General features: G+C 48.9%; 1 protein-coding gene and 1 long non-coding RNA gene across 7 annotated transcripts in view; one reads left to right on the forward strand and one right to left on the reverse strand.

Moving 5' to 3' along the window:
• On the forward strand, nt 1-27,222 carry LOC128775299 (uncharacterized). Its single transcript, XR_008419924.1, has 3 exons — nt 1-84; nt 651-811; nt 26,854-27,222. It is a non-coding gene; the product is annotated as an uncharacterized LOC128775299 (long non-coding RNA).
• Nucleotides 1-27,555, reverse strand: part of ZFAT (zinc finger and AT-hook domain containing) — a 286,033-nt gene that overhangs the window by 61,018 nt on the left and 197,460 nt on the right. For 5 of the 6 annotated variants that reach the window (XM_019459785.2, XM_019459783.2, XM_019459784.2 and 2 more), the window contains one exon: nt 11,546-11,634. In XM_019459785.2, coding sequence (XP_019315330.1) covers nt 11,546-11,634 — 89 coding nt within the window. Of the gene's footprint in view, nt 1-10,529; nt 10,979-11,545; nt 11,635-27,555 lie in introns of those variants that run through there. The other variant, XM_019459788.2, reaches the window with a different exon arrangement.

Genomic DNA, 27,555 nt, shown 5'->3' on the forward strand with positions numbered 1-27,555 from the left:
CTGCCTAGGAGAGAAGAGCCCGGTGGCTGCTCTCATCCCTGTGGCCTACTCACCTTTTCCCTGTGAAATGGGGAACTTCAGCAGGTACAACAAGGGAGCAGGGCAGGAGAGGAGGGAGAGAACCCACCCCAGCCCTCAGGGACTGGGTCTCACACATGGCAGTGAGGACCCCTGGCCCAAAGCAGGCGAGGGGAGGGGAAGTCCAGCACCACCCTTATGAAAGTGCAAAAGCCTTCGCCAGGCACCCTGGCTCTCCCGAGGCTGGGCCGGGCAGAGAGGGGAGAGAGCTTCCCCAAGGAGAATGCTGGAGAGAAACAGGATCATCCCAGCACCTCGAAAAGCTGGCAGCCTGCCTGTAAAGCTGATAGGGGGCCCACATGGTTTGGAAAGCCAGCAGCTGTGCTGTGAAACAGAAAGCGAATCCTGGAGCCTCTGGCTGCGCTCAGATGCCCAGCCTTGCTGAAAGGAAAGACCCGATCCTTTTCCCAAAACATCTGACGACAGTGGAGAACCGGCTCTGGAACTGCGACAGACTAGATTTATTCACTCCTGTGCTGGGAGAGACCCAAGACCACCCCCACGTTCCATGGCTGGGTAGGAGGGCTCACAGGGCTCAGCATACAGATACTCACTGCTATCATTCCTTACAGCCAAAGGATGCAAAGCAAAATCTGCAAAGGGAAAAGGCACACAGAGTCCAAGGGAAACCAGGCATAAGTTTCGAAGAGTCCTCTCCCAGCAGAGTCCCACCGGGCAGCCGAAATTCCCTTGCAACGAGCCGTCACAACACGTGTGAAATGGGACCAGCCCGGTGAGTTCATTAGAAGCTCCGTGCCAGGGTTTTATGGGGAACTAATCACATGGGCAACTCTCTGCCTAGCACATACCAACACTCCAGACTCCCAGAAGGAAGCAGATATTTGGTATGCACAATGCCATTTGGACAGGTTAGGCACAGGAAACTTCTCCTGTCAATGAGGGTTATGGGAAACCTTCCTATGTCCAAGGTCCAGATGCCAGCCAAGGGCCAAGCTTGTGAGCACACCTTTCACAGGCAGCAGTGAGGTCTGCCTGTCAGCTATCTTCTGGACAGCCCCCCACACTACTGTCCTGGTGCGAAAAGAGGCCAATTATTACTTAGCTCAGTCTCTAATGCTGTTTCACAACCTATCATTCACTTGAAAATGATGAGACAGGCAAAGAAGAAAATGTGATCCCAAATCAAGAAAAAAAAGTCAACAGAAACTGATGCACAGATAGCTCAGATACTTACATTTTTAGAAATAAATATTTAAATAATGATGACAAATGTGTTCAAGGCTCAAATGAAAAACATGTGTGACCAGTTGATAAATCTTAGCAGAGAGACAAAAACTATAAGAACCAAATGAAAATGCTAGAAATTAAAAAAAGAAAAACAGAAATGAATAAGTAGTTTGAGTATCTAGCAGATTTGATGTATCGGGAAAAGGATAAGTAATCTTGAAAAAAGATCAGTAGAGATCATATACACTGAGGGGTACCTGGGTGGCTCAATCGGTTAAGTATCCAACTCTTGATTTCGTCTCATGGTCATGAGATCAAGCCCCCAAACAGGCTCCATGCTAGGCATGGAGCCTGCTTAACATTCTATCTCGAAGGAGGAGGAGGAGGAGGAGGGGAAGACGACTGAAAGAAATCATATAAACTGAAACACAAAAAGAAGATTTAAAGAGAGAGAGAGAGAGATCATTTGAATGCTGTGACATATCTAACAGGTTAATATATATGATGTGTTATCATCCTGGAGGAGGGAAAACAAATAGAGAGGAAGTAATAATAAAGAGATAATGGCTGAGAAGAGAATGGTCTGAAACTGATGAACCATATCGATCCACAAGATCCAAACCTCAACAAACCCAAGCAAAGTAAACACTAGGAAGCCATACCTAAACTTACTGATGTTAATATGATGAAAACCAAAGGAAGAGAGGAAAGTCTTAAAACCAGAGAAAAAAGGGCCCATTAAATATGGGGAGAAATGCTAAGGATTAGAAATAGCGAAGGACAAAACATAACAGAACAACTCTTTAGAGTGATGTCCCGCTACAGATCTACAGTCATCAAAATATTCTTCAAAAATGAACACGAAGATTTTCTAAACAGACAAAAGCTGAGATAATTTAACTCCAGCAAAAAAGCATATAACAAACGCTAGAAGTTCTCCAAACTAAAGGAAAGTTTATCAGATGGAAGTCTAGGCCTGCAAGAAAATATATAAAAAAATAAAGAATACCAGGGGTGCCTGAGCGGCTCAGTTGGTTGAGCGTCTGACTTCAGCTCAGGTCATGATCTCACGGCTCATGAGTTCGAGCCCTGCGTCAGGCTCGGTGCTGACAGCTCAGAACCTGGAGCCTGCTTCAAATTCTGTGTCTCCCTCTCTCTCTCTCCCCTTGCCTTCCCCTTCCTCAAAAATAAATAAAAACATTAAAAAATTTAAAAGAACACCACAAAACTAAATATATAAGGAAATATTAGACATTTTTAAAATTATATTTCCACATATATATTTTCAATATAACTGTATAAAGCAAAGAATGATAAAGCTGTATGGAATTTATAACAAGTAGGAGTAACATACATGACTACCAGAGCACAAAAGGTAGGAGGGAAATGATACGAATTACAGTGTTGCATGCTTCTTACACTGTTCATGAAATAGTGTATCTGGAGCCAGCTAGAATGTATTACAATATAGATGCATAATATGATATGTTTAGCAACCGCTTAAAAGAAAATCAATTGTAGCTAAATACCAAGATGGCACTTTTCAAGTGAGATATGTCAAAACTTACATTAAATGTAAATGGACTAAGCACTCCAACGAAAGGGCAGGAATTGTCAGACTGGTCGTGTGTACACACACACACACACACACACACACACACACACACACAGAGGCACAAACCAAGATCCAGCTATACGCTATTTACAGGAATACACTTTAAATACGCAGATTCAGACAGGACGTTTGCTTCCGAGTTCAAAAGCCAGCGAGGTGGCTGGTGGATTATGGTCCATGGACCCCCCGCACCACAACCACATGAAAATGTACTGCATTCGAGGATGCCTGCTGGCCTCCAGGCTCAGTGAGACTATCTCCTGGGCTTGGGAAACCGTTATCTGGTGGGAAGGGTGGCCAGAGGCCAGAACTGGCCCGTTAACAAAAGAGCAAGCCTGAGACCCTCCAGCAACACCCGTCCGCCTCGTGCTGGCCAGCACAGGGCTGATGGGCCAGGTCTGCCCCAAGCCATGAGGACACAGCCATTCTGGTCTCCTCCTTCAAATCAACCCCTCCTTCTGAAGTAGCCTTTGAAATAATGACATCACTGTTCCCATTTTCCAAATAAGGAGGCAGTGGCCCTAGAAGGCAAGGGATCAAAATCCCGAGAGGTCATCTAGTTAGTAAGTAGCGGCCATCAAGATTTTAATCCTTCTCTGCCACTCCAAAGCCACAAATAACAACAATGGAAATAAAATAACATCGACATCTAAAGATACATACGAAGAAAACATAATACCTGGAAAATGTTTAGAATAAATGACTTGCAAGCATAAATTTCAGCTCACTAAAAGGAAAATAAACCAAGATCAGGCTGGGTTTTGTTGTTGTTGTTGTTGTTTGGCTTATAGTTTTTTTTTAGAAACTGGGGTCATTTTTAAAGACAGGGAAGGGGAAAAGAACCAATGCTTTATCATCCACCATGCACCATACCCACTACTCATAAAACAGTATCACTTTTAGCATCTCCAACACCAGGGAAAGATATTACTGTCAGCATCTTTAAGACAACAGGATTATACAGAGAAGTTAAATTAAACAGACTGGAAGTGGCACAGCCAGGATTTGAACCTGAGTCTGTCTGGTTCTAAATCCTGGGTTTTTCTGCAATACCTCAGTGCTCTTGGAGATTTTCAAGGGCAAAACAGAATCTCAATGAACTACCAAAGAGCAATTTGTCACCGCCTTCCCAAGACAACGTGAGGGTGACGAGCAGGGTTATCATTCTGCTTTGACATTGGGTCGTTTCTAAAAGATCATTTTTATTTAAAGGTTTGCTGCTTACTTAAATTTACTGAACAGGCAAAACATTCAGTTCCCCCAGTTCAAACATTACACACAGGGAAAAAAGTCCCACCTCGAGCCTCGGCCTCCCATCTACCCAGTCCCAGCCCTCCCTACCCAACCACACAGTTTCTTTATTTTGTGCATAAGCTTTAAGAAGCTTTAAAGTTGGGGCGCCTGGGTGGCCTGGTCGGTTAAGCATCCGACTTCGGCTCAGGTCACGATCTCACGGTCCGTGAGTTCGAGCCCCGCGTCGGACTCTGAGCTGACAGCTCAGAGCCTGGAGCCTGTTTCAGATTCTGTGTCTCCCTCTCTCTCTGCCCCTCCCCTGTTCATGCTCTGTCTCTCTCTGTCTCAAAAATAAATAAACGTTAAAAAAAAATTTTTTTTTAAATAAAAAAAAAGAAGCTTTAAAGTAGACATAAATAAATACAAATACATCTTTGCCCTTTCTTACCTCAAAGGCAGCATTACTATGTCGTTCTAAAGCTTGCTTTTTCTACTTTGTTATGTAATATCTTTCCAGGGAAGGAAGTCAAGGGCCTCCTTATACTGTTTTTGTAGCTGTGCAGCATTCTGTTTTTGGATGTGCCCCTGTCTATTTAAGTCTCACTCTATCCACAAACATTTCACTTATCTTCAATGAATAATACCACATACTCATCATCTCGGGACGTCAGCAAGTGCATCCGTAAGATCAGATCACTTCTTACAAGAGGCAAGCAACAGCTTATGCCACCTGCAGCTGGGACCCTTTACAGCCCCAATGGCAAGGCATGAGAAAGGCTCTCTCCTCACGGCCTTACCACCAGACTGTGCTATCGAACCTGGGAATGTATACTCATCTGATAAGCAAATCGATGGTATCTTAGTATGCTTTCACTTTATTATTTTTTTTTTTTATTATCAGTGATGTTAGACACCTTATCACATACCCAAGAGCTATTTGACCTGTTCTCTTTACCTACTTTTCAACTGGGCTTCCTGGAGCAGTTTATTTTTAATATGAGACAATCATTGATACAAGTAAGACAAACATTATAAAGCCAATTATCATTAGAACTCCAGGTACTCGGGGCACCTGGGTGGCTCAGTCGGTTGGGCGTCCGACTTCAGCTCAGGTCATGATCTCGCGGTCCGTGAGTTCGAGCCCCGCCTCGGGCTCCGTGCTGACAGCTCAGAGCCTGGAGCCTGCTTCAGAGTCTGTGTCTCCCTCTCTCTGTGTCCCTCCCCTGCTCGTTCTTTGTCACTCTCTGTCTCTCAAAAATAAATAAACATTAAAAAAAAAATTAAAAAAAAAAAAGAACTCCAGGTGCTCAATCAATATTTTCCTTCTTGGGTTTGGAAAAATACTACCTTCAAGAACCATTCTCTGGCTTTGATAGCTAACAAGTGCACTGAGAAAAATCAGGAATAATTTCCCAGAATGAATGGGTGAGTCAACTAGGATAGCAAACAAGCCAGGGAGGGAAGAGTGACCCCAAACCAGCTAAAATAGTGGATTTGTGGCACCATTTTTATACAGGGTTGTGATGCAAGCCCCAGCCTGCCTTTCCTCTGACACTCATCTAGCCATTTCCTTCCTCCTCCGTCTCCTGTCTCTCCTCTCTCTCTCTCTCTCTCTCTCTCTCTCTCTCCCCCTCCTCCCTCCCTCCCTCCCTCCCTCCCTCCCTCATCAGCACCTCCACCCCAACCTCAACATCTCTCACAACAGGAAAGAAAATAGCACAACTCTGCTTTTTAGAATCAGTAATTACAATCCAATTTCAGAGGCTCCATGAATGCCAGCATGTAACTCTCAAGTGCAGCACATAATGATACATACAGGGCTAGCAAAAATAAGCATCCTCTTTAAATAAGTATCCCTTTAAACGAAAAGGTAAAACTTTATTTAAAAATAAAGTTATTCAACAGAATGAAGAGATGAGCTGCAGACTAAGAGAAAATATTTGCAAAGATGTATCTGATAAAGGACTGTTTTCCAAAGTACATAAACTCTTACAACTTGGCAATAAGAAAATGAACAACCCGATTAAAAATGAGCGAAAAGCCTGAACAGACCCATCACTAAAGCAGATAAACAGATGACGAGCAAGCACAGGGAAGATGCACCACTGTGTATGTCATCAGGGAAATACAAATTAAAGCAAGATTGAGGTGATACACCTCACAGCTGTCAGAGTGGCCCAAGTCCAGAACACTGACAACACCAAATGCTGGTAAAGATGTGGAGCAACAGGAAGTCTCACGCACTGTTAGAGGGGATGCAAAATGGTACAGTCACTTTGGAGGACAGTGTGGCCGTTTCTCGCAGAGCTAAACATACTCCTACCACACGATCCAGCAATCACAGCCCTTAGTATTTACCTAAAGGAGTTAGGAAATTATGTCTGCACACACTGTTTAAGCAGTTTTATTCATAACTGCCAAAACTTAGAAGCAACCAAGATGTTCTTCAGTAGATGAGTGGGTAAATGAACAGTGGCCCGTCCAGATAATGGAATATTACTCAGCACTAAAAAGAAATGAACTCTCAAGTCATGAAAAGATATGGAGAAACCTTCAATGTATATTACTGAGTGAAAAAGCCAGTCTGAAAAGGCTACAGACTGTATGATTCCAACTCTAGGACATCCCGGAATAGGCAAAACTGCAGAGACAGTAAAAGCGTTAGTGGTTGCCAGGGCAGAAGGGAGAGGGAGGGATGAACGGGAAGAGCACAGAGGACTTTCAATGCAGCGAGATCACTCTGCATGAGAACCTTAATGGTGGATACGTGTCATGACGCATCAGTCAAAACCCAAAGAGAACACCAACGCTGAGCCTTAATGTAGAGTATGGCCTTGGGTGAGCATGATGTATCACTATAGATTCATCCGTTGTGACAAGTGTACCAGTCTGGTGGGGATGTTGGAAATGGGGGAGGCTGTATGTGGGGAGCAGGGCCAGACGGTATTTGGGAACTCTCTGTACTTTCCTCTCAATGGTGCTGTGAATCTAACACTACTTTAAAAATACTTTAGGGGCGCCTGGGTGGCTTGGTCGGTTAGGCGTCCGACTTCGGCTCAGGTCATGATCTCACGGTCCGTGAGTTCAAGCCCCGTGTCGGGCTCTGTGCTGACAGCTCAGAGCCTGAAGCCTGTTTCAAATTCTGTGTCTCCCTCTCTCTCTGTTCCTCCCCTGTTCATGCTCTGTCCCTCTCTGTCTCAAAAATAAATAAACGTCAAAAAAAAAATTAAAAAAAAATACTTTATTAATTAAGAAAGAAAGAAGACTGGTAAAATCCAACTGAGGCCTGCAGTTTAGTTTATAATAGGATACCAAAGTCCATTTCCCAGTTTTGACAGCAGTCTATGGTTAAAGAAGACATTATCATCAAGGGAAGAGGCGGGGGATAGGTACCTGGGAAATCCGCCAGACTTTATGGGAGTCTAAAGTTATTTTAGGAGCGCCTGGGTGGCTCAGTCAGTTGAGCATCCGATTCTTGATTTCGGCTCAGGTCACAATCCCGGGGTCGTGGGATCAAGCCCTGCGTCAGGCTCACCACTGAGTGTGGAGCCTACTTGAGATATTCTCTCTCTCTGTCTGTCTCTCTCCCCCTCTGCCCCTCTCCCCTACTCTCTCTCTAAAATAAAATTAAAAGTAAATAAATAAATAAATTTTAAAATAAAACTTTTTAAATGAAATAAAGTCACTTTTTATCACGTGTAAGGAGATCACCACTGGGTCACCTAGCCCCATCATTGAGAACATTTCTCTCAACAGAGTTGTGGGTTCATGCAGCCCAACGCAGAGAGAGAAAACTGAACGAGGGGAGTCCAGCCCGTGATCGCATCGCCTTACTGGGCAGCATGCTGGCTTATTTATTTGCAAGGAAGCAAAGAGTTGAGCAGCTAGAGGGAGGGAACGAGCCCATTTTGTTTGGAGGCCCCTGGCTCCGTGGCAGCCCCACCCCAGTGCAGGCATCTTCCTGGGCAAGTGCTTAGGATTGATAGCGTCGGTTCCACCCCCGGGAATGCATTTTAATTACAGCTGCCAAGAAGCACATGTAACACCCTGGCTGCCTATGAATTCTCAGTGGTTTGATGGGCTTCGTGCCATGTTTCACAGTCCTTTCGATATCACGATGACCTGGAAATGCTTTCGGCATGAAGACGTCCATCGTGGAGTTACTTTTAACGGCAAAAACTGGAAACAACCAAACTGTCCAGTTACAAGGGGAATGGGTAATTAAACTGTGACACTCATCCTTAAGCAGCCGTTAAAAGTAGTTTTACAGTAAGTATATTTTCATAAAATGGGAAAATGCCTATGAAGTGATAATTTAAAAAAGGCAATATTTATAATGTCCTAATCAGGCAGACTCTCCAGCCCTGCCTTCGACTGGGAGGCTATTCTAACTCAAACGCAAAGTATTCTTAGCAAACCATCTGGCCACTCATTTAAGCTGCATTCTCTAATAGAGCTTTATCGGCGGCAAAGCTGATGTTTTCATCTCCACCCAAAAATGCTCGTTTACAGTAAGACCTCAATTACGTCTAAAAAAATTAATATATCCAGAAATTCTACAAAGAAAGGGAACGAAAAGCGCTTTCCAAATCTTATTTAGTGAACACATATTATTCTTAAAATAAATAAATAACAACATGCAACTTTAAAAGGCAATACAAGAGTTTGCCCTTATTACAGTGTTTCCTGACACAAATTATATATTGCAAATTATACATCTAGATCTAGAAAACCAAATTGGTTTCCTTTTGAAAGTCAACTGCAATAGATTAGTAGTGTCTGCACAAAGGCTTTGAGGCCCCATCGAGGACTGATAAAACAGAGGGGCCTGATTTCTTAGTAATGTTTGCCACTGGTAGGCAGAGGGAGTGTGCGACCACACATACTGTGTATTTTTGGATTTTGATAGAAATCTGCCAGGGAGCAGATGCGAAAGGAAGAAAACAGAGCAGGGCGGGGCGGGATACAGCAGGGGGAATAATGCCTCCGCAAAGATGTCCAAGTCCTGATGTCTGGAAGCTTGCATGACAAAGAGAAGTTAAGACCACAGGTAGGGCTGAGGCTGTTAATCATCTGATCTTAAGGTATGGACCTTCTCCTGGGCCATCCACGTGGGCCCACAGGTGAAAGGTCCTCACAGGTGAAAGGCAGAAGGGAGGCAGAAGAGAGAGCAGAGGTGGGATGCTGTGTTGCTGGGTTTCAAGATGGAGGGCTGAGGCCAGGAGCCAAGGAGTGCAGGTGGCCTCCAGAAGCCAGAAAAGGCACGGGGATGGATTTTCTCCGAGAGCCTCCCAAAAGAACGCGGCCCTGCCGTCACCTGGCCATTCGGTGAGACCCATGCTGGAATTCGGAACTGCACAATAATGCCCGGTGGTGTTTGGCTGCCAAGTTGGAGGTGTTGGTTAGAGCAGTGACAGAAAACTATGATAGCGACCAAAGGGAAGGGTGATAACCTGTCAGCATGAATAAGGGTGGCTGGCAGGAACCAGCTTCGTTTTGCTTGTCAGTCCCAGTCTTGTAGAAACACCAGAGAACCCAGCCTGGAGGAGGAAAGAGGGCAAGGTCTGAGTGGTTCTCGCTCCAGCGGGGGCAGGGCACCTGAAGCCCCAGGAAGCCCGTAGGAACCGGAGTTGACCCCAAGGCCAGCTTGGCCCCGTGACTCCCGAGGTCCCGCAGCGCATGGTAGCCGTGTGACAGCCGGAAACAGTTGAGAACTACATAGGAAGGGACACCTGAGCTCAAACGATCCTCAAGTCCACTTCCTCTGCACACAAGCCAAAGACGCTACACATCTGAGAAAGAAAGCAGTGAGGATTCCGGGGCAGAGAGACCGTCCAGCTGCACCTGCTTGGTGAAGGAAAAGGTTCCGCACTGAGAACCAAGGAACAAATGAAAAATCTGGTTCCAATCCTAGGAGAGTGAGGACGGTAAATAACCTTGCCTGGTCCAGCTTTCTTGTCTACAGAGCGAGGGCCCCCCCAGCGATCTGTTCCCAGCACCCAAACTGCGCGGTCTACAACAGCCCAGGGTCCCCCAGAGAAACACATCTGCGGCTGTGAAACCTGAGATAACACTCTTCACTTTAACCCTGTTCAACATCTGCAGGACGCTCATGAACCTCCTGCCACCCCCACAAGTTGACGTGCCAGTCCTGCCTGTGAAACACAGGTCCGCTGAGGCCACAGTAGAGTAGCTAGGCAGGCAACAGGTGCGGCGCCCTCACGGTTTCCTGTGTGCCCCCCCCCTCCCCCACCGAAGACAATTACTGAGAAGACACGATGGGAGAACCCCACGCCTTGGACTCGGAGGCCAAGTGCAAGTTCTGACTCCTTCACTTCCTGGATGTTTAATGCACAAAAGCCCGTAACCCCTCTGAGCCACTGGGTTTCTTAACTAAATGAGGCAAGATCCTGAGAACTCCTCTCTCGCAGGGCTGTTCTGAGCATCAGAAGAGTTTGCCAGTGAAAGGGAGGGGGAGGGGGCGGGTCCTCGTCCCCTCAGAGCGGTCACGACACAGGTAGGTCAGTATTACAACAGTGACTGACATCTGTAGATACGGGCGCGGCAGACAAGCCTGACAGGTGATCGCGTGCCTTCTCTGGGTGGGGTTCTATCAAACAGGGATGATAGTGTCCTCTGTCGGGGAGGTGCGAGCTGATGCAGAGCGTAGGCATACAGTAGTGGCTCAGTAAACGCAGCCTGCCGGTGTGGCGGCCCACAGCCCCTCCCACATGCTACGTTCTCCGGGTTTCGGGGTGCACGGTCTCCACAAACATTTCAGGGCGCCCTGTTTTCCATCGCCATGCGTACATGCGGGAGCGGCAGCGGTTTTCAGGTTGAGTTGCCAGTGCTGAGCAGAAGTCTCTATGGGACAAGTTCACCGGACCGCGGTTCTTGTGGCCGTAACTGCGGTACGAGCAGCGGCCAGGTGGAAATCAGCGGGTACGTGAAAGACAGATCAGCTACAGCTATGAAACGAGCATGAGCGCCACGAGCTCCAGAGCCACGGCGACCCTCCGGGCACCGCACGGACACCAAGTCTAGCTCTCCGGGGGGGGGGGGGGGGGGGCATCGTCACACCTGCTGTGCCGGGGACACACCGGAGGCCAGCCAGGACCTGAAGCGGCCCTCCTTACAGCTCACATCCTCTCCTCTAAAGCGCTGTGGGTCTCCACAGTGACAGCAGCCTCTTCCCCGGCCTTTGCAGCGTCACACGCAGTCCCTCCCTGGACCTGGTCTCCAAGGGGCAGAGAAATGCCACACTTCTGGAAGGGGGGGGGCACACCACGACGGGAGTTCTGCCCCAGGCTCCACGTGTACGAGCTACGGGGGCCCGGGAGCGAGGGGAGCCCCCCGGAGAGTGACTTCTCCACTCTGCCGCGCGACGTACTCACAGCGTGAGCACGGGCCCCACGTGCCGAGTCCTCTCACCTTGAAGGAGGCGTGCTGTTCCATGTGCCGCAGCAGCTGGGGCTTCTGGGCTGCCGTGTAGTCACACACCGTGCACTTGAACTGCTTCCCTGGAAACAAGGGAGGACAAGGTGAGCGAGTGCGTCAAGGGCCACGCACGGACCCAGGTGCGCGAGGATGCCCCTTGCCGTGTGGGAAGTCCAGAACCTCCGGGGGGACAGCCCACGTGCACAGACACAAGGCAGCACAGCACACTCTGTCCACACAAGTGGCAACACAAAGGGGCTGGCCGTGGAGGGAGAAAAACAGCCGGCCGGGCCTGGGGCGGGGGGGACCCCACGAGCAACCACATCTGAGCAGGCTCCTAAAGGGAGGGTAAGGTGTCTAAGGTGTGTCCGGCCGACTAGAGAAAAGAGGTGCACACGGCGAGCACAGAGGTGGGGACCCTGGGTGCCCAGGACAACGGAATAGCTGGGTCTTCCTTCCAGGACCTAAAGCTCAAGGTCTACGGTGGGGCAAGCCCTGGCCCCGGAGAGGCTGTGGGGCCGGAGCACCGAGGGCCTGTGGCACGTGACCGAGAGCGTCGCACCGTCCCCAAGAGCCAGGAGAAGGCAGAGCCCCTGAGCAAGGCAGCAAGACGTGTGTCTGGAACCCCTACCTTGGTGGGGACATGAAAGGCAGGTCTGGGGGATGCTAGAAAGAAACTGCACAGAAGCAGAAAACACTGCTCTTTGGGCGATACGCAGGCATTTGTTACTGGGATGAACCAGCCCACAATTTATTTGTGAAGACAAACGAATGGATATGCGGGCACACTACCTTTTTTTACCCCTGGTTAGCAGAAGTAAAACCAGTGGCACAGACACACGACCCAATAGAAACCTGACCTGCTTCTGGTAGCGGTCAGTTGCTCACCCAGCGGTTTCTAAGGGCACGAGCCCATCGGGGAGCCAGGAGCACAGCCACGGCACGTGGTAGCACAGAGCCACTGGCCCCTCCCAGGGGCCCGGCGCTTCTCTCCTTCTCAGACGAGCCGGGTGAGGGTTCCCTCCCTCTGCAGCCTGCAGCCTCCCGTCCGATGCTCTCTCAAACCAAGTGAAAATGCCTCACGGCACCAGTCACCGGAAAGCCGTTCTCACCAAGGAAAACCCGTGATGCCCAGCCAGTGGCGGGCCTCAGTCCATCAGACTGGACTCTGCTGCACGTGCCTCTGCTAACAGGCCAGCATCCTCGTTGTTGGCGAGGCATTCTCTCCCAACCACGCCTTTTACACGCCCGCATTCCACAACAACGCTCTGGCCCACGCTCGCTCCACTCTTCTCCTGCTACAAGCGTCCCTGCGTATAACCTTCCCCTGTGGACTTCTGCAAACCTTTAATGCCAAAATCTGTACCTTCCACTCTTACTCTTCTTCATTCTTCTGCGTCTTCGACCCTTCCCCGATCTTGAGACCTGAGTATCCAACTATCTGCTGGACTACTGCTTAGCTGACCCAAAGGTGTTAAATTGGACGTATTCTCTTCCCCATCGACTGGGTCCTATCTCCAGCCCCCGTAGTTCCTCGCCGTCACCCCACCCCCCACACCGATCACTAAGTCAGAGACCTGATAGCCTTCCGCAACATCTCCGTGACCCCAGCTGCGCTCACCTCAGTTTTTCAGCCCTGATCTCACCTCCTAAATACTCCTATTTCTCTGTTGCGATACCTCCACACTGGTGGAGGCCCTCCTCATTTCTTCCCTGAACAAGGGAAAAGCCTCTAACCCGGTGTCCTTGCCTTCAGGCAACTCTCCCATCCATCTGTCATCCACCCATCCAGCTATCCATCAATTAACCGCTTGTCCCCCCACCTACCCAGCCTTCCTCCTCCTCCCTCCGTCCGTCATCCATCCAGATGATCTCGCACATAAGCTCTCCCACAGCCCTTCCTGCATACCCACCAATGACTCCAACAGGCAGAACGAATTTGAAGTTTCAGACCGCGGCCCAGAAGACCCCACAGAACAGAACTAACTTCCCGGACCTGACCCTTCTCTCTGACTTCCACCCTGCATGTTAGGAAGTCTTTCTGTTCTGGCAACGTTCTGCCGAGCCTTTGCTAACGATTTCCGTGCCTGGGGTGCACTGCTTCTAGGCATCTGGCCATTCTCCACTGTAACTCACAACTCAAGTTGAATAACATCTCCGGCAACGGGGCTAGGAGTGAGCTCCCTGCCTCCTTCTCCCACACACCCTCTCCACATCCACATGCTCCTGTCCGTGCCCGACTCTGAGCATCGCCACTGCCTGGCCACAAGCCTGGGCTGCCTTGGCTGCCCCCAGGGACCGTGTCTTCTCCATCCCGGCACCCCCAGGGCCTGAGTGCACGGCACACAGCAAACATATTCTGTGCGTTTTACTGAACTGAACTGGACAAGGAACAAAAAGGAAGTTTTGTGTATCTTACGTGAGCAACACGGCAGAAACGGCAAAAGGAAACAATACTATAAACAGGTGAACATAATTACAACCTCATTCCAGGGGAACGCACCTCAAATTCTAGATTCCGCTAATGTTGCAAGTCCTCAGTGTGGGGAAAACCTTTCCACATGACAGGCAGACAAGTCATAATCAGAGACCAATGGCTACTTGTTCTTAAATGTAGCATCATTTTTTTCAAACACAGAGACGCCCATTTCTACACACCTTGGGTAGAACCTCAGCCACACATACTTCCACGCGGACTCGTGACCCACATAAATGCATCATTATTGTGCTCAGGCAGCCTGAGCAAAATGGTGCCGGGTTCCCCACTGCCACAGAAGCGGGAGGAAAGATGATACAGCCATTCTCCAAAGTGATAAATATTTTCACTCATTACCAATACACTTGGCTCCAAGAGTAAAAGATTAAGTGCTAGAAAGATGCTCTGCAATGAATAAATGGAATAATCACCTCACTTGGGATCAAGAGTCAGCCTTTTATGGATATACTCCCAGAGAGTATGGATATACTCTCTGCGAGAGACAAGGAAGAAGGTGGCTCCTCAAGCCAGCCCTACAGAAGTCTCGGAGTCTGGGAAGCAGTTACGATGAGTGTTTCAGCAGTCCCTCACACCCCGATCCACAGGCCTGGGAGAGCACTTGACATAATCTTTTGCTGCCTAATTAAAATAATGCAGTGTAGATCCATGACTGATCATAAAAGAGCAATGCTTTGAGACTATCTTGTTTTCGGTCAAGATACTCCTGAGAGCTGCAGGGAGAGTCGGCCGGAAAACGTAGTATTTACCCGAGGCCAGAGTGACCTCGAAGGGCCGGCGGTGAGACGGCTGTATCGGGCTCACACCACAGCCCAGGAAAAGAAAAGACTGATGACACAGAAAGAAAGAGGTTGCTTGCGTAAGACGTTAATCCGTTCTTCCCACGAGTACTGGCAAGCTCTACCCACTGGGCTACTGTCCATCAGCAGCTGTGCTGGGACTGGATGTCTGTGATCTCAGCCGGGCACCCCAAAACCTGGGGAGGCAGGCAGTGCTAACCTCTCTCCGGGACGAAGAACTGGGATCGAGAATCTGAGCAACTTGCCGGGTTGTCAGACCTATCCCCGGATTGTCCCAGAGAACGCCGGTGAGGCCAAAGTGATAGGACCAGAGTCGCTCTGGAACGGCCGTCCCGAGCGGCCGAGGTGGGGCAGGGCCTGCTGCTGGCCGCCTGCGTGGACCCTCAGACTCATGTCTTCGGGGCGGCTTTTCAGGCATTTGCCACCCAGCGTCCGAGTCCATCCTCGGAGCAGACAGGAGTCACCTCCCAGCCTGGATTTGGATCCCAAGGACCCCATTTAGAGCCACATAACAATCCTTCGGCTAATGCGGGCAGGACACAGATTCCCCAAAAGGAACAGAATTTGTAACAGCAACGGACATGTCTGCACCATAAAGGCCATGGCACAGGATGGTGGCCCGTTAGAAAGGGGTGCCCAAGAAGGGTCAGTGGAAGGGAAGAACATTCTTTCTGGCTCTGCCCAGCTCGCCCTGTGTGACCCTGGGCTCTTTCTTCTCTGCCACTCGGTGGCTTCATTACAAGCACAGGGAGGTAACCCCTGCCCGCTCCGAGGATGGACTCAGGCACTGGGCTGCTATTTTCACATCTCGATCGTGCTACGCCATATCTTGTTTATTCACGTAGCTTCATGACAGTGGAACCTTTCAGCTTTTGTCCGTTGTTCTTGTATCGTCCACTGCTGCATCCCAGTGGCTCATCGAACCTTCTCTGGCTGGTCTGGCTGGTCTGCTGGCCCCCTCGCCGGTTGTGGGTACTTTGAGGACAGGGACGGTGTGGCAGTGAGCACATCCTGGCTGTAGGGCCAGTGGCGAGTTACAACAAAGCCCCAACAGGGTGTCAGCTCAGCCATACTCCGTCTCTCCCCAGAACAGACACCACGAAATGGAACGGAATGGAATGAAAACAGGCTTCTGTGAGGAAGTGACAGCCAAGCTAAGCCAGGAAGATGAGGCGGACCAAACCACATGAGGAGGAGGTGAAGTCAGTTCTGGGAAGAAGTCACCAAACACGCAGAGACCTCAGTCTCTACAAGATCCCTTGGTACCATTATAACAAAGGCCCCTTTTCTGCTTCAGTGACCTCGAGTGCAACCGGTAGAGTCCCAACAAATGTGGCTGTCGAATGAAATCAGTGAATGCAGGAATCTAAAGCGCCAAGACTCCAGAAAGCAAACAGATGAAAACAGGACGTGAACAAACAATTCATCAAGAGAGGATTACTTCATTTCAGTTATCAAAAGAAGGCCCACTGATATCAAACACCTACATCTAGCACCACGAACCAGCCAACATTCTAAACGCTTCCTGCAGATCAACTGAGTCCATCCATTCAATCCTCCAATTTACCTGTTCAATTCTGGGTTACCAAATAATTGAAAATTACAGTGACATGGTGAGATCTGACACACATTAATCCAAGAAACGGACCATTTCCAGCAACATGGGGAACTAGCCTGAGAGGGCTGAGCCAGAACACTGCCTTATTTCTGGCACAATGCTTTGAGAGCATTAAGTGGGCAGCGTGATGCACCGTTAAAACACCCGAGACACAACAGCCATCCCGTTCCCAGAAATGAGTCTTAGGGAATTAGGTCAAAAGAAGGAAAAGTTCACATGCGAGAAAGGGTTTCTTGCCACCTAAGTTCTAGTGGGGAGAAAACGGAAAATGCTGCCCTGTCCAAAAACAAGGGACTGGTTATGCCGCTCACGGATCACCCACCACCTTCCTGGGACATTACACACCCCCTCACTGTGCCATTCGTAGACTCTGCAGCCACAAACAATAATTACAATTATTAATTTTAAAGCCATAAGAACGGTGTTTATACTGTACCAACTATGTTCCATAAGAATGTGAGAAATGATCGGAAAAGAATTTTTAAAAGAGTAATTTATTTATGAGGTGACTGAATTCTGAGCACACGTGCAGGAAAGGGCTAGATCTTTGGGGCTGTTGTTTTCATGTCTGCTGTACAACGGAAGAGCATTTCGGATAATTTAGCAGCCGTCTCTGAAAGGCCATCAACTATGACACACGATTTTAGAAGACAGACCTTTCGACGTGGAACCTTTACAGCATCAGCGGTTCTGAACCTGAAGTTCTAGACAGTTCACTGTCTTTTAAAACATCACCCGGGCCCTGCTGGGCTGAAAAAGGCAGTGGCCTAATTTGGCCAAGAATCCCAGGCCACTTCTTGTCTGCTGAGGCGGCATTTAACTTCTGTAAACACTCAAAAGTCATTCTGAGCCAAGTCCTGTCAACGAGGAGGGCACAAGAAAGCGGAGTCCTACCACCTTCTGGAGAAACACTCGGGAGGAGGGCTCGCCCGGCCTCCTGACAAGAACAAATACCACAGCGGAAAGGGGGAACCCGCAGGGGCAAAGTTACAGTCTACGGAATTTAGAATCTCAGCTACGCAGGAGTTCCTTCCTATTTGACCCAGAGGCCCAGATGTTAAAGGTCGAAATCCCAACAACCCAGATGAACCTCACAAATAATGCTGAAGGGAAGAAGCCAGACACGAAAGCGCACGTATTAAATGAACTAGTTCATACAAAGTTCAAGGACCGGCCAGATCCAGTACAGAGTTACAAGTGCGGCCGGTTGCTACCTTGAGGAGGAAGCAGGGGATGGCCGCGGGGGAGGGCAGAGGCCTTCTGAGGGACTGGCGATGTCCTGGGTCTTATCCTGGCATGTGGTCACTTGGCCGAGCTGCCTGCGATAGCCCAGTGCGCCGTACCTTTATGAAGCATGCACTTCTGTGCACGGGTATCGTACCTTAGTTTTAGAAAGTTAAGGGGGAAAAAAAAAAAGCACCACAACAAGAACAAAATAGGGTACTTCCCCCAGGAGGGACTTGGGAACGGGCACCACCAGATGAGTTCAAGAAAGAGAGAAAAGATGTGTCGGGTGGTTCAAAGATGAAGTCTGAGGGCAGCAGGACCGTCTGTGGATGATGCTGGCGGCCGCTGCAGGGGGTAAGAAAAAAGACACCGTCAGCACGACTCACCCCTGTGACCTTCGGTTCGGCATCTCTGTGAGCGCCGGGCTGGCGGGAGGTTTCCTCTGCAGACCCCGCAGCTCGTTCTGGAAGCACGACGTTTTACCACCGGCTCCCATTTCCCTCAGAAGGTGCGATCTGGTACAACTCCCCTTCAGAGATGGGAGTGTCGGGGTACAAACGTCACCTCCACTGCTTCTGTTCAGCCCTCTGGGTTTCCGTTAGGAGGAGTCTCCTAACACGAGCTCCTCAGCCGGCAATCCACGGCCGACTGGCTGACGGAACAAAACTGACCACTGACCTGGGGGGCACTGGCTGGGCCTGGTGACAGGACGTGGACAGAACTCAAGTGCCACCGGACAGTAAAGGAAAGGACAGGGTCTGGGTTCCGGTGATCCTGGGAACTGCCCTTTACTCAGGCCTTACTCAGCGTGTCATGTCAGGACAGAGGGGACAGAATTTAGCGGTAGGGAGGGGGAAGGAAGGAACAGAAATCCGTTCTCGCCTTGCGTTAGACAAAGCGAGATCCCCCCCGCCCCAAGGGATCTGGGAGTGCCCTCCGGCAGAAGTCCTTTCTGGCATGGGGGAAAGATGAACGTGCAAGACAGAGGGCAGGACAGCCGGTGGAAGGGCTGCCTGGCTGTGCACCCCGTGCTCAAGTAGGAGGCTCTCCCAAGTAGAGGGGAGCAGCAGTTACCCCGCACTTGCTGGCAGCTGGGGCGGGGGGGGCTCACTCCAGGATGGATGTCGCCCCCGCCAGGTGACCAGCACCTAGAAAACACACTGGTGAGGGGGCGCCTGGGTGGCTCAGTCGGTGAAGCGTCCGACTTCAGCCCAGGTCACGATCTCCCAGTCCGTGAGTTCGAGCCCCGCGTCGGGCTCTGGGTTGATGGCTCAGAACCTGGAGCCTGCCTCCGATTCTGTGTCTCCCTCTCTCTCTGCCCCTCCCCCGTTCATGCTCTGTCTCTCTCTGTCTCAAAAATAAATAAACGTTAAAAAAAAAAAAAAAAACACCGGTGAGGATATGGGGGAAAGGGCACGCTGGTATCCTGTTGGTGGGAATATAAATTGGTTCAACCACTATGGAAAACAACATGGAGGCTCCTCAAGAAATTAAAGATGGATCTACTAACCCATCTACAATCTACCAGCCAACGTACACACCCGGAAGAATGAGCAGGATTTCCAAGAGCTATCTGGGTCATCAGAGCATTATTCACAACAGTCAAGGCACAGACAGGCCAAATGCTACCAAAGGGTGAGTGGATAATAAAGATGGGGTACACACAAACAACACGATATTATTCAGCCACGAGAAAGGAGAACGTCTTGCCACTTTCAACATGGACGGACCCTGAGGGCATTATGCTAAGTGAGCTAAGTCAGACGGACAAAGGCAAGCACCGTCTGCACTTCTATGAGGAATCTAAAGCTGTCAAACTTGAAAGAAAGAAAAAAAAAACAGAGTAAAATGGTGGTTAGCAGGGGAAGAGGGGGATAGAGACTGATGTTGCTGAAGGGTTCAAACCTGCAGTGAGGATTACATAAGCCACGGCGAGCTAATGCACAAGATGATGGATACAGAAACAATACTGTACTTAGGATGCAACGTGATAAACACTGCGACAATGGCAATACATCACAGCCATGTAGCAAACTCTCCGAACACCTTAATTTTACACAAGGTTGTGTGTTAAATACATCCAATAAAATAAGAATCCTAACAAAAAAACCATGTGATGTGATCGACATTAACTGAACTACTGCGGTAATCGTTTCACAATATACACAATACGCCAAATCCGTGTTGTACGCCTTAAACCGATACAGTGTTACATGTCAGTTACGTCTCAGTAAGACTGGAAAAATACGCTTAAAAAAAAAGAAAAGGAAAAGAATACAGGCACAGCACCTGTCAGCTTCCTTTGTCTCTTACTTCACCCTCATCTGTTTGATGGGCTTCCCTGAGGATGGCTCCAGCTGCTTAGTTACTTTAAATAGAGCTCTATATAAAACCAGGGAGAGGTGGAGTGGTAGAAAAATCTAAACCATCGGGTGAAAATAAGACCATGCCCTCTGTCTCCTGGCATCTGGAGTCCATCGGCACACAAAGGAGACAAGCGATGGAAAATTCCTTCCGATTTAAGGCACTTTGCTTGAAATACCTGTTAAGTCACTGCTGCCTAATCAAATTTTATGTGGGCCCCTCAAACTTGAAGAGGCACTAAAATACTTAAATATGCACAAACCAGACTATTAGTAGTAATAATAGCTAGAGGCATGAAGGTGAAAACACCTGATTATGACTGTTTATCCAGTCTTACTGCAAAAGGTGATGTTTTGCATAAGTAAATTTATCAGAACACTGACTTTAGCTTTTTCAACACTGATACTCTTTAAATATTAACTATTGCACCGTGCCATCCTGATGAGAGAATATCTGAGAGAAGAGAAATGTGATCTTTCCTAAATGACAGAGATGGTGCGGATTAAGCATTACAAATAGCCATCCCTATGCTGTGTCCAGAGTTACTGAGAATATGAGGACACTGACCGCCAGGGGAACAGGTATATCCACCCAACATTTAGAATGAACTGACACACTTAATAGGAACCCAAGTAATCTTCCCATAGCCCACAGTGGGAGGTAATGCCCTCCCCCAAACATATCCGGGTCCCGATCCCCAGAGCCTATTACCTTCCATGGCAAAAGGGACTTTGCAGATGTGACCCAGTTAAGGATCTTGAGATCAATTACCCTGTACCATTCAGGTGGGCTCCGTGAAATCGCAAGGGTCCCTATGGCAGATAGGCAGGAGGGTCAGGGTCACAGAGGAGCTATGATCGTGGAAGCAGAGGGACAGACAGATTGGCAGGGCTCTGCTGCTGCCTTTGAACGTGAAGGCAGGGGCTCATGAGCCAAAGGGTACCGACAGACTCTAGAAGCTGCAGAGTCTAAAGAAACAGATTCTCCCCTCCAGCCTCCAGAACGAATGCAGCCCCTACTTGCTGACAACTTGATTTTAGATTTCTGAGCCCCACAACTGTCATGTAATATATCTGTGTTGATTTAAGCCACTAAATTTGTGCTTGTTTGTCACTGTGGCCACAGGAAACTAACAGGGCTGTGAGGACCGGTTCACGGTCACACAGGCGGGAAGTCGTTCCAACCTGGGTCTGCCCTCCGGAGCCCACCATTGCACCCACTCTGCCTACTGCCTCTCCACACAGCCTGGCCCATGGGGGTGTGCTGCCTAATACAAGAAAAGCTCCCTGGAGCGCCTGGGTGGCTCGGTCGGTTGAGCATCTAACTCTTGTTTTCGGCTCAGGTCACGATCCCAGGGTCATAGGATTAAGCCGTGTGTTGGGCTCTATGCTGAGTATGGAACCTGCTTAAGATTCTCTCCCTCCCTCCCTCTCCCCCCCACCCCGCCCCGCCACCTTCTGCCCCTTCCCCCGCTGTGTGTGCACACACTCCCTCTCTCTAAAAGAAAAAAGAAAAAAATTTTTAAAAGGCAGCACAGCACACTCTGCAGCAGGTATTTCGCAGAGCACTGTCCCCACAGTCCCAGCATCGGCAGTAATCTAGGCAGTGGCAACTCAGAACAGAAACAGCTACCGCGACAAAAACACAGTTTAAAGAAGTCTCTGTACTTTTAAGACCGAACTTCGGGCAACTGCAGACTGAAGAGACTGATGGCTCTCTAATTAGCACATCAGTTCTGACACAAGGAGGAATGGATCAGCGTTAGACATGGAAAGAAACGGAGGGCGGCACAGAGCCAGAGAAAAGAGCAGGAACGGGCAGGGCGCCACAACTGGGTGGAGGTTCCAGATACTTTGCCAGGGATTTGCAATTTGTGGCTTGAGAACCCTGTACCCTGGTGAGGTTTTAGGTAACCAAGCCTTATTTAACAGTTACATCTGTGTATTAGTCTAAGCTAACGATTCAGTGAGCTGTCTGGCACATTTTATACTACGGGCTGTTACTCCTATGGTTTATAAAAAGCTGAGAGAAAGTGTTTCGGGTGCACCCAGCCAGGGTACACATATAAAAAGGCACTGCAGTCGGTCCTCCCTCTGTGGCCCGTCACCCAGACACAGGCCGGTAAAGGCCACAGAAACCCACCGAGCCCATGCCCACCCCTGGCCCTTAACCTTTAACTCCAGGGTGAGCTGGTGAAAGGGTAAGAGCGACGAGGATGCTGTGCAGGGACCAGTCGCACTGGAGCCTAGGACATGAACTTGGAGGGGTCAACCAGCCAGTTGCTCAGGTACCACTTTCCATTGGTTAACTTCCCGGTTCCAGAGTGTATGTTTTTAGAAGTAAAGAGACCCCGGAGAAGCGGGGCTACTTTATCCTACGATGATTCCGCCTTTAGAGGAAAGACGAGAAAAAGCATCTCCCAGAGTATCTCCACGTGTAGCCACGGCATCTCTTATTATCAGCTGAAGGAGCGAGGGGAAAAATGCTACGTCCTCCACTCAGACCTAAGTTCCACACTCGACTCTCCACTTGTCTAATTACGACACATACAAGAGTGCTTGAAGCTCGGATAATTCCTCTTTGTAAGTTTTGCCAGAAAACTTCTTAACTCAAGTGCATGAGGGCAGGTCAGGTGGGGCGGGGGAAGGGGGGGTGCCCGAAGGAATTAGCACGGAGCTTCAAAGAGCTTTTTATTTCATGATTAGAGGATTCCTGTTTGATTACCTAACAGTAAGGCGCTGCCCCATTTCACCTTCCCCATCTGCTAGGGGAGGCAGAATCCTGTAAGAGCCTCTAGACCGCACATGTGTAGGCCGCCTTCAAAGTCAAAAGGGAGGAAATATGCTACGGCATGATTTTTGCATTAACTTCTTTCATGCCGTTGGCCTACACGCAAAGGGCTTACTAAGGCCCTTCACAGATCAGTGTCCCTCTTTGTACATACTGACCGGCAAACCTTTCTAACTGAGACCTGCACCCACCCTGACCTATCCCTTCCGAGGCACAGTAATGAGCCCCTCTGGGAAACAAGAATGAATAAACAGGGACACATCACTTTAAAGAAGCCAATAAATGTGAAAAATTGGCCTTGCAAGCAGGTAACAGGAGAGGGTAACTACTCAATTCCTTTTCACTGAAAGATACCCAAAAAGATTCATTTAATGGTGAGTTCGTCTACCGTGCTTTAAAACATCCAATTCACAAGCATTTGATTTAATAGAAGTATCCAAGCGAGGACATGGGGGAAATAAGTGCTTCTGTATGCCAAGCACGGTATGCCAGGTACTTTACATTTTTTTCACTCATTCAACCAACACACATTTATTGAGCACCTACTACACACACACACACACACACACACACACACACACACACACACACACACCAGGCACTGGTTTAGGTGCCAGGGCTACAAAACAAAGCAGATGTAGAAGGTCAAAACTCCTGGGGCACCTGGGTGGCTCAGTCGGTTAGGCGTCCGACATAGGCTCAGGTCATGATCTCACGGTTCATGGGTTCGAGCCCCGCATCGGGCTCTGTGCTGACAGCTCGGAGCCTGGAGCCTGTTTCTGTGTCTCCCTCTCTCTCTGCCCCTCCCCCACTCACGCTCTGTCTCCCTCTGTCTCAAAAATAAAAGCAAACATTAAAAAAAATATTGTTTTTTTTTTAAAAAAAAAAAAAAGTCAATGGGGTGCCTGGGTGGCTCAGTCAGTTATGCGGCTGACTTCGGCTCAGGTCATGATCTTGCAGTCCGTGAGTTCGAGCCCTGCGTCGGGCTCTGTGCTGACAGCTCAGAGCCTGAAGCCTGTTTCAGATTCTGTGTCTCCCTCTCTCTGACCCTCCCCCGTTCATGCTCTCTCTCTGTCTCAAAAATAAATAAACATTAAAAAAAATTAAAAAAAAAAAAAAAAAAAGGTCAAAAATCCCTGCTAGAGCAGCTTACAGTCCAATGGAAGACACAGCAAGTCAAGAATAAGGAAATTACAATGCACGTTAGAGACAGAGGACAGTAAGAGACACAGAAGAGGGGTACCTGGGTGGCTCAGCTGGTTGGGCGTCCAACTTCAGCTCAGGTCATGATCTCACAGCTTGTGGGTTTAAGCCCCACATCAGGCTCTGTGCTGACGGCTCAGAGCCTGGAGCCTGCTTTGGATTCTATATCTCCCTCTCTCTCTGCCCTTCCCCCACTCACGCTCTGTCTCTCTCTCAAAAATAAATAAACATTAAAAAAAAAAAAAAGAAACACACAAGAAAGTACGAAGGAACTGGGAAGAGTTCAAGTGGCAGAGACAAACACATGTTCGTCACAGAAACGACACAGGACACCTGAGACAGAGAAGGCAAGAAGAGACACGTCAGGGCCAGGAGGGCTCTGAAGGATCTGGCGGGCTGCTGGGGTTTGACACACACCCAGAAACCGGGAAGCCTTCCACATAAACGGTTGGAAGCACGGGGAGACCGGGAGACGCCCCAGGAACAAGTGCGGAAAACTGCGGATTGAGCACTGTGAGCTTCCAAGAGGGAGAAGTCAGCGCGAAGGTGGCCCCAGGAAAGGAGACTGAGAAGGAGCAGCGAGACAGCAGGTGAAGCCCAGGTAAGTGGGTGCACCTTCTGTCATCTGATCCCCAAGGCCATCAGGCACGGGGGTATAATCATCCCCATTTTACTGCTGAGGCAACGGAGGCTCAGAGAAGTAATGTGACCCAGGCCACGCCAAGAGGCAGTGGGAGATAAGAGCGGCTCGGGCCTCCACAGCCCTGCCTCTGTCTACCCCACATAGCTTCTCTGTGAGGCAAGCTACTGAATCGTCACCGACACAACAGAGTAAAAACCAAGTCATTCCAGGCAGGTCTTAAACGTCTGTTTCCAAATAAAGAGCTGGGGCGCCAGGGTGGCTCAGTCGGTTAAGCGTCCCACTTCAGCTCAGGTCATGATATCACGGGGTTCATGGGTTCGAGCCCTGTGTCGGGCTCTGTGCTGACAACTCAGAGCCTGGAGCCTGTTTCGGACTCTGCGTCTCCTCTCTCTCTGCCCCTCCCCTGCTCATTCTTTCTCTCTCTCTCTCTCAGATATAAATAAACATTAAAAATAAATAAATAAAGAGCTAATTCTAGGGTTACAGGCTGACAGCCTCATCAAAGCAGCCAAACCCCTGATCCCAGCACTTCTCCCTGAGGAATTCAAAGCACGTGTCATGTTGTCACATAGCTCCCAAGGGCATCCCTGGGGAGGGAGAGAGTGTCCTTCTTTGGTGGAGAGTAGGGTATTTTTCTTAATTTGACCAATCAGTTTCAAAGCTTATCCAAAAGGATAATAACTGAGAAAACCTAAGAGATGTCCAGAAAAAAAGAAAAAGGAATAACATATGTGTGCATACAATGATTTATAAAAATGGATTTATAAAACCATACTCTAGACACAGATTATCCAAACAGACAAAAATCTCAGAACATGCCCAGCATCTTGAGAAATTCAAATTTCAAAACAAAATGAACAGAACAGATTTCTCTGCAAATATTTTAATTGATAACTGTTAAAAAATAAAAAGATCCCTATCACACCCCACACACCAAAATAAATTTCAAGGATATTACATTTAATAAACATTATAAACCCCCAAAATAAAACTTGAAGAAAATACAAAAGAATTCTCCCCTAATACGTGGAGGGTTTCTTTCAACACAGAGAAATCATGAAGAAAAAAATAAAGGAAAAGACGGATAAATTTACATATGCAAAGTTATTTTACTTCTGTACATAAAAAACCGTGACAAACAAAATGTCAGTGCAAATGGTAAGCTGGAGGGAAATGTTTGCACCATTATGACAAACCACTGATATGCAAAGAGCTTTTAAAATTCATCAAGATGTGAGCGCCACGGAAAAAGTGGGTAGGAGATGGAACTAAACTTTTCTCAAAGCTTTTTTAAAATTGCAAAGAAAAAGAAGCGCCTACAGTTTGATCATAGGTACACAGCAGACTGTCCATGAAGCTGGGACATCTGGCCTGTGATCCAGCAATACACACATCAAGCTGGCCTTCGAGACAACACGAGACTGGAAGCCCTCGGGAAGAAAAGACCAGCCCCGACTCAGACTGGGTGAAGCTACCCTGCCCCACGGAGTTCCAGATCTTCACCAGCCACCTGCCTCTGGACTCACAGAGCACAGAGGCGGAGAGGGACCCAGGAAGCGTGACGGTCTCATGTCCTTGTCCTGACGCACCAAACTCAGGTGGGGCAGACAGCTGGTGCCCTTCAGGAAGGCTGCCTTCCTGCTTTGACCAGACGCCTCCTTTGCCTATCCAAATTCCCTTTCCTGCTGAAGGGCTCGGGGAAGCAAGTGACGTGACACGTGTCATAAGCTGAGTATGTCACTGCCGTGCCCGCCCTGACACGCTGCCCACTCCAGCGGTCCCCTCCGCACCTGACGGTGGTCGGTCCACAGCCCCTGATCAGACACGCCCCGCCTCCCCAAAGCCTTTCAGGCCAGAACCCAGACCTCAGAGCCCTGCATGAGGCCACAGTGTCCCTCCCTGGCCCCAAGAGTGCCCCCCCAGACCCTGACACCACAGCCCTGTGGACACCCCAGAACTCCCGGCACTGAGGACGGCCGCTCGTCATTAGTGACACTGTGTTATTAGGCATTTCAGTGAGTTGGGTGCTTCCATGGCAAAAAATAACAGAGGCACAGAACTCATGAATAATTACATGACTTAATGCTTTCATTACTCAGGATAAGACTGCTTTACTGTCACTGCATTTTTAATTATTTTGCTTATGGATTTTCTTATTTATAGCACACTGCTGAAGTCTGAATAGTTATGGCTCTGGCCTCCACTGAGCCTTGGGCAAGCCCTGGATCGTGAACTCTAACGAAGCCTCGCTGAGCATGCGGCCTCTCCACAATCCCCCAAGCTCACCCAGATGCACACACACACCAGCATGGGTTCCCTGGAACATTCTACAATGAAGGTGTCACCTAATGGCTATATCGCTCTCGAAAAGTAACTGTTGAAATCACTCTGATTGTTACGGTGAACTCCAGTTTTTGTACATGATTGTGCTTCAATACCAATATACTTATAAATATGGTTTATAATCCTGTTGCATGGAATGTTCACAACACCCTGCGACAACTGGGGTTTTTAAAGGAAAATAAATAAAGGTTAAAGGCCTTTGTGGTTTAGCTGCCAGGCTTCCTACAACGATTCTGCGTGTCTTCCCTCTATCCCGCCCCTCTCGGGGAGACTCTCCTGGACACTGTGACCACTGCCCACCACATGTCCTGCCCACGGCGACTCACACCCTCCTCCCGGGGCTGCGAGTCGCCTTCCATCACCGCATCCACCTTCAGCACAGCTGTGTGTGGTTCTCCACACCCCCCCCCCCCCACTGGGCTATAAACTCCCCAGGGCCGGAGGCTGCTCCTTACTGACCCTACACCCCAGGCACAGCTGGACCGGAGGAAGAACTCGATCCATGGTTCTTAATGAAGGAAT

The sequence above is a fragment of the Panthera pardus genome, unplaced genomic scaffold (assembly GCF_024362965.1).
Source record: "Panthera pardus isolate Hobbes unplaced genomic scaffold, ASM2436296v1 HiC_scaffold_7, whole genome shotgun sequence".
NCBI lineage: Eukaryota > Metazoa > Chordata > Mammalia > Carnivora > Felidae > Panthera > Panthera pardus.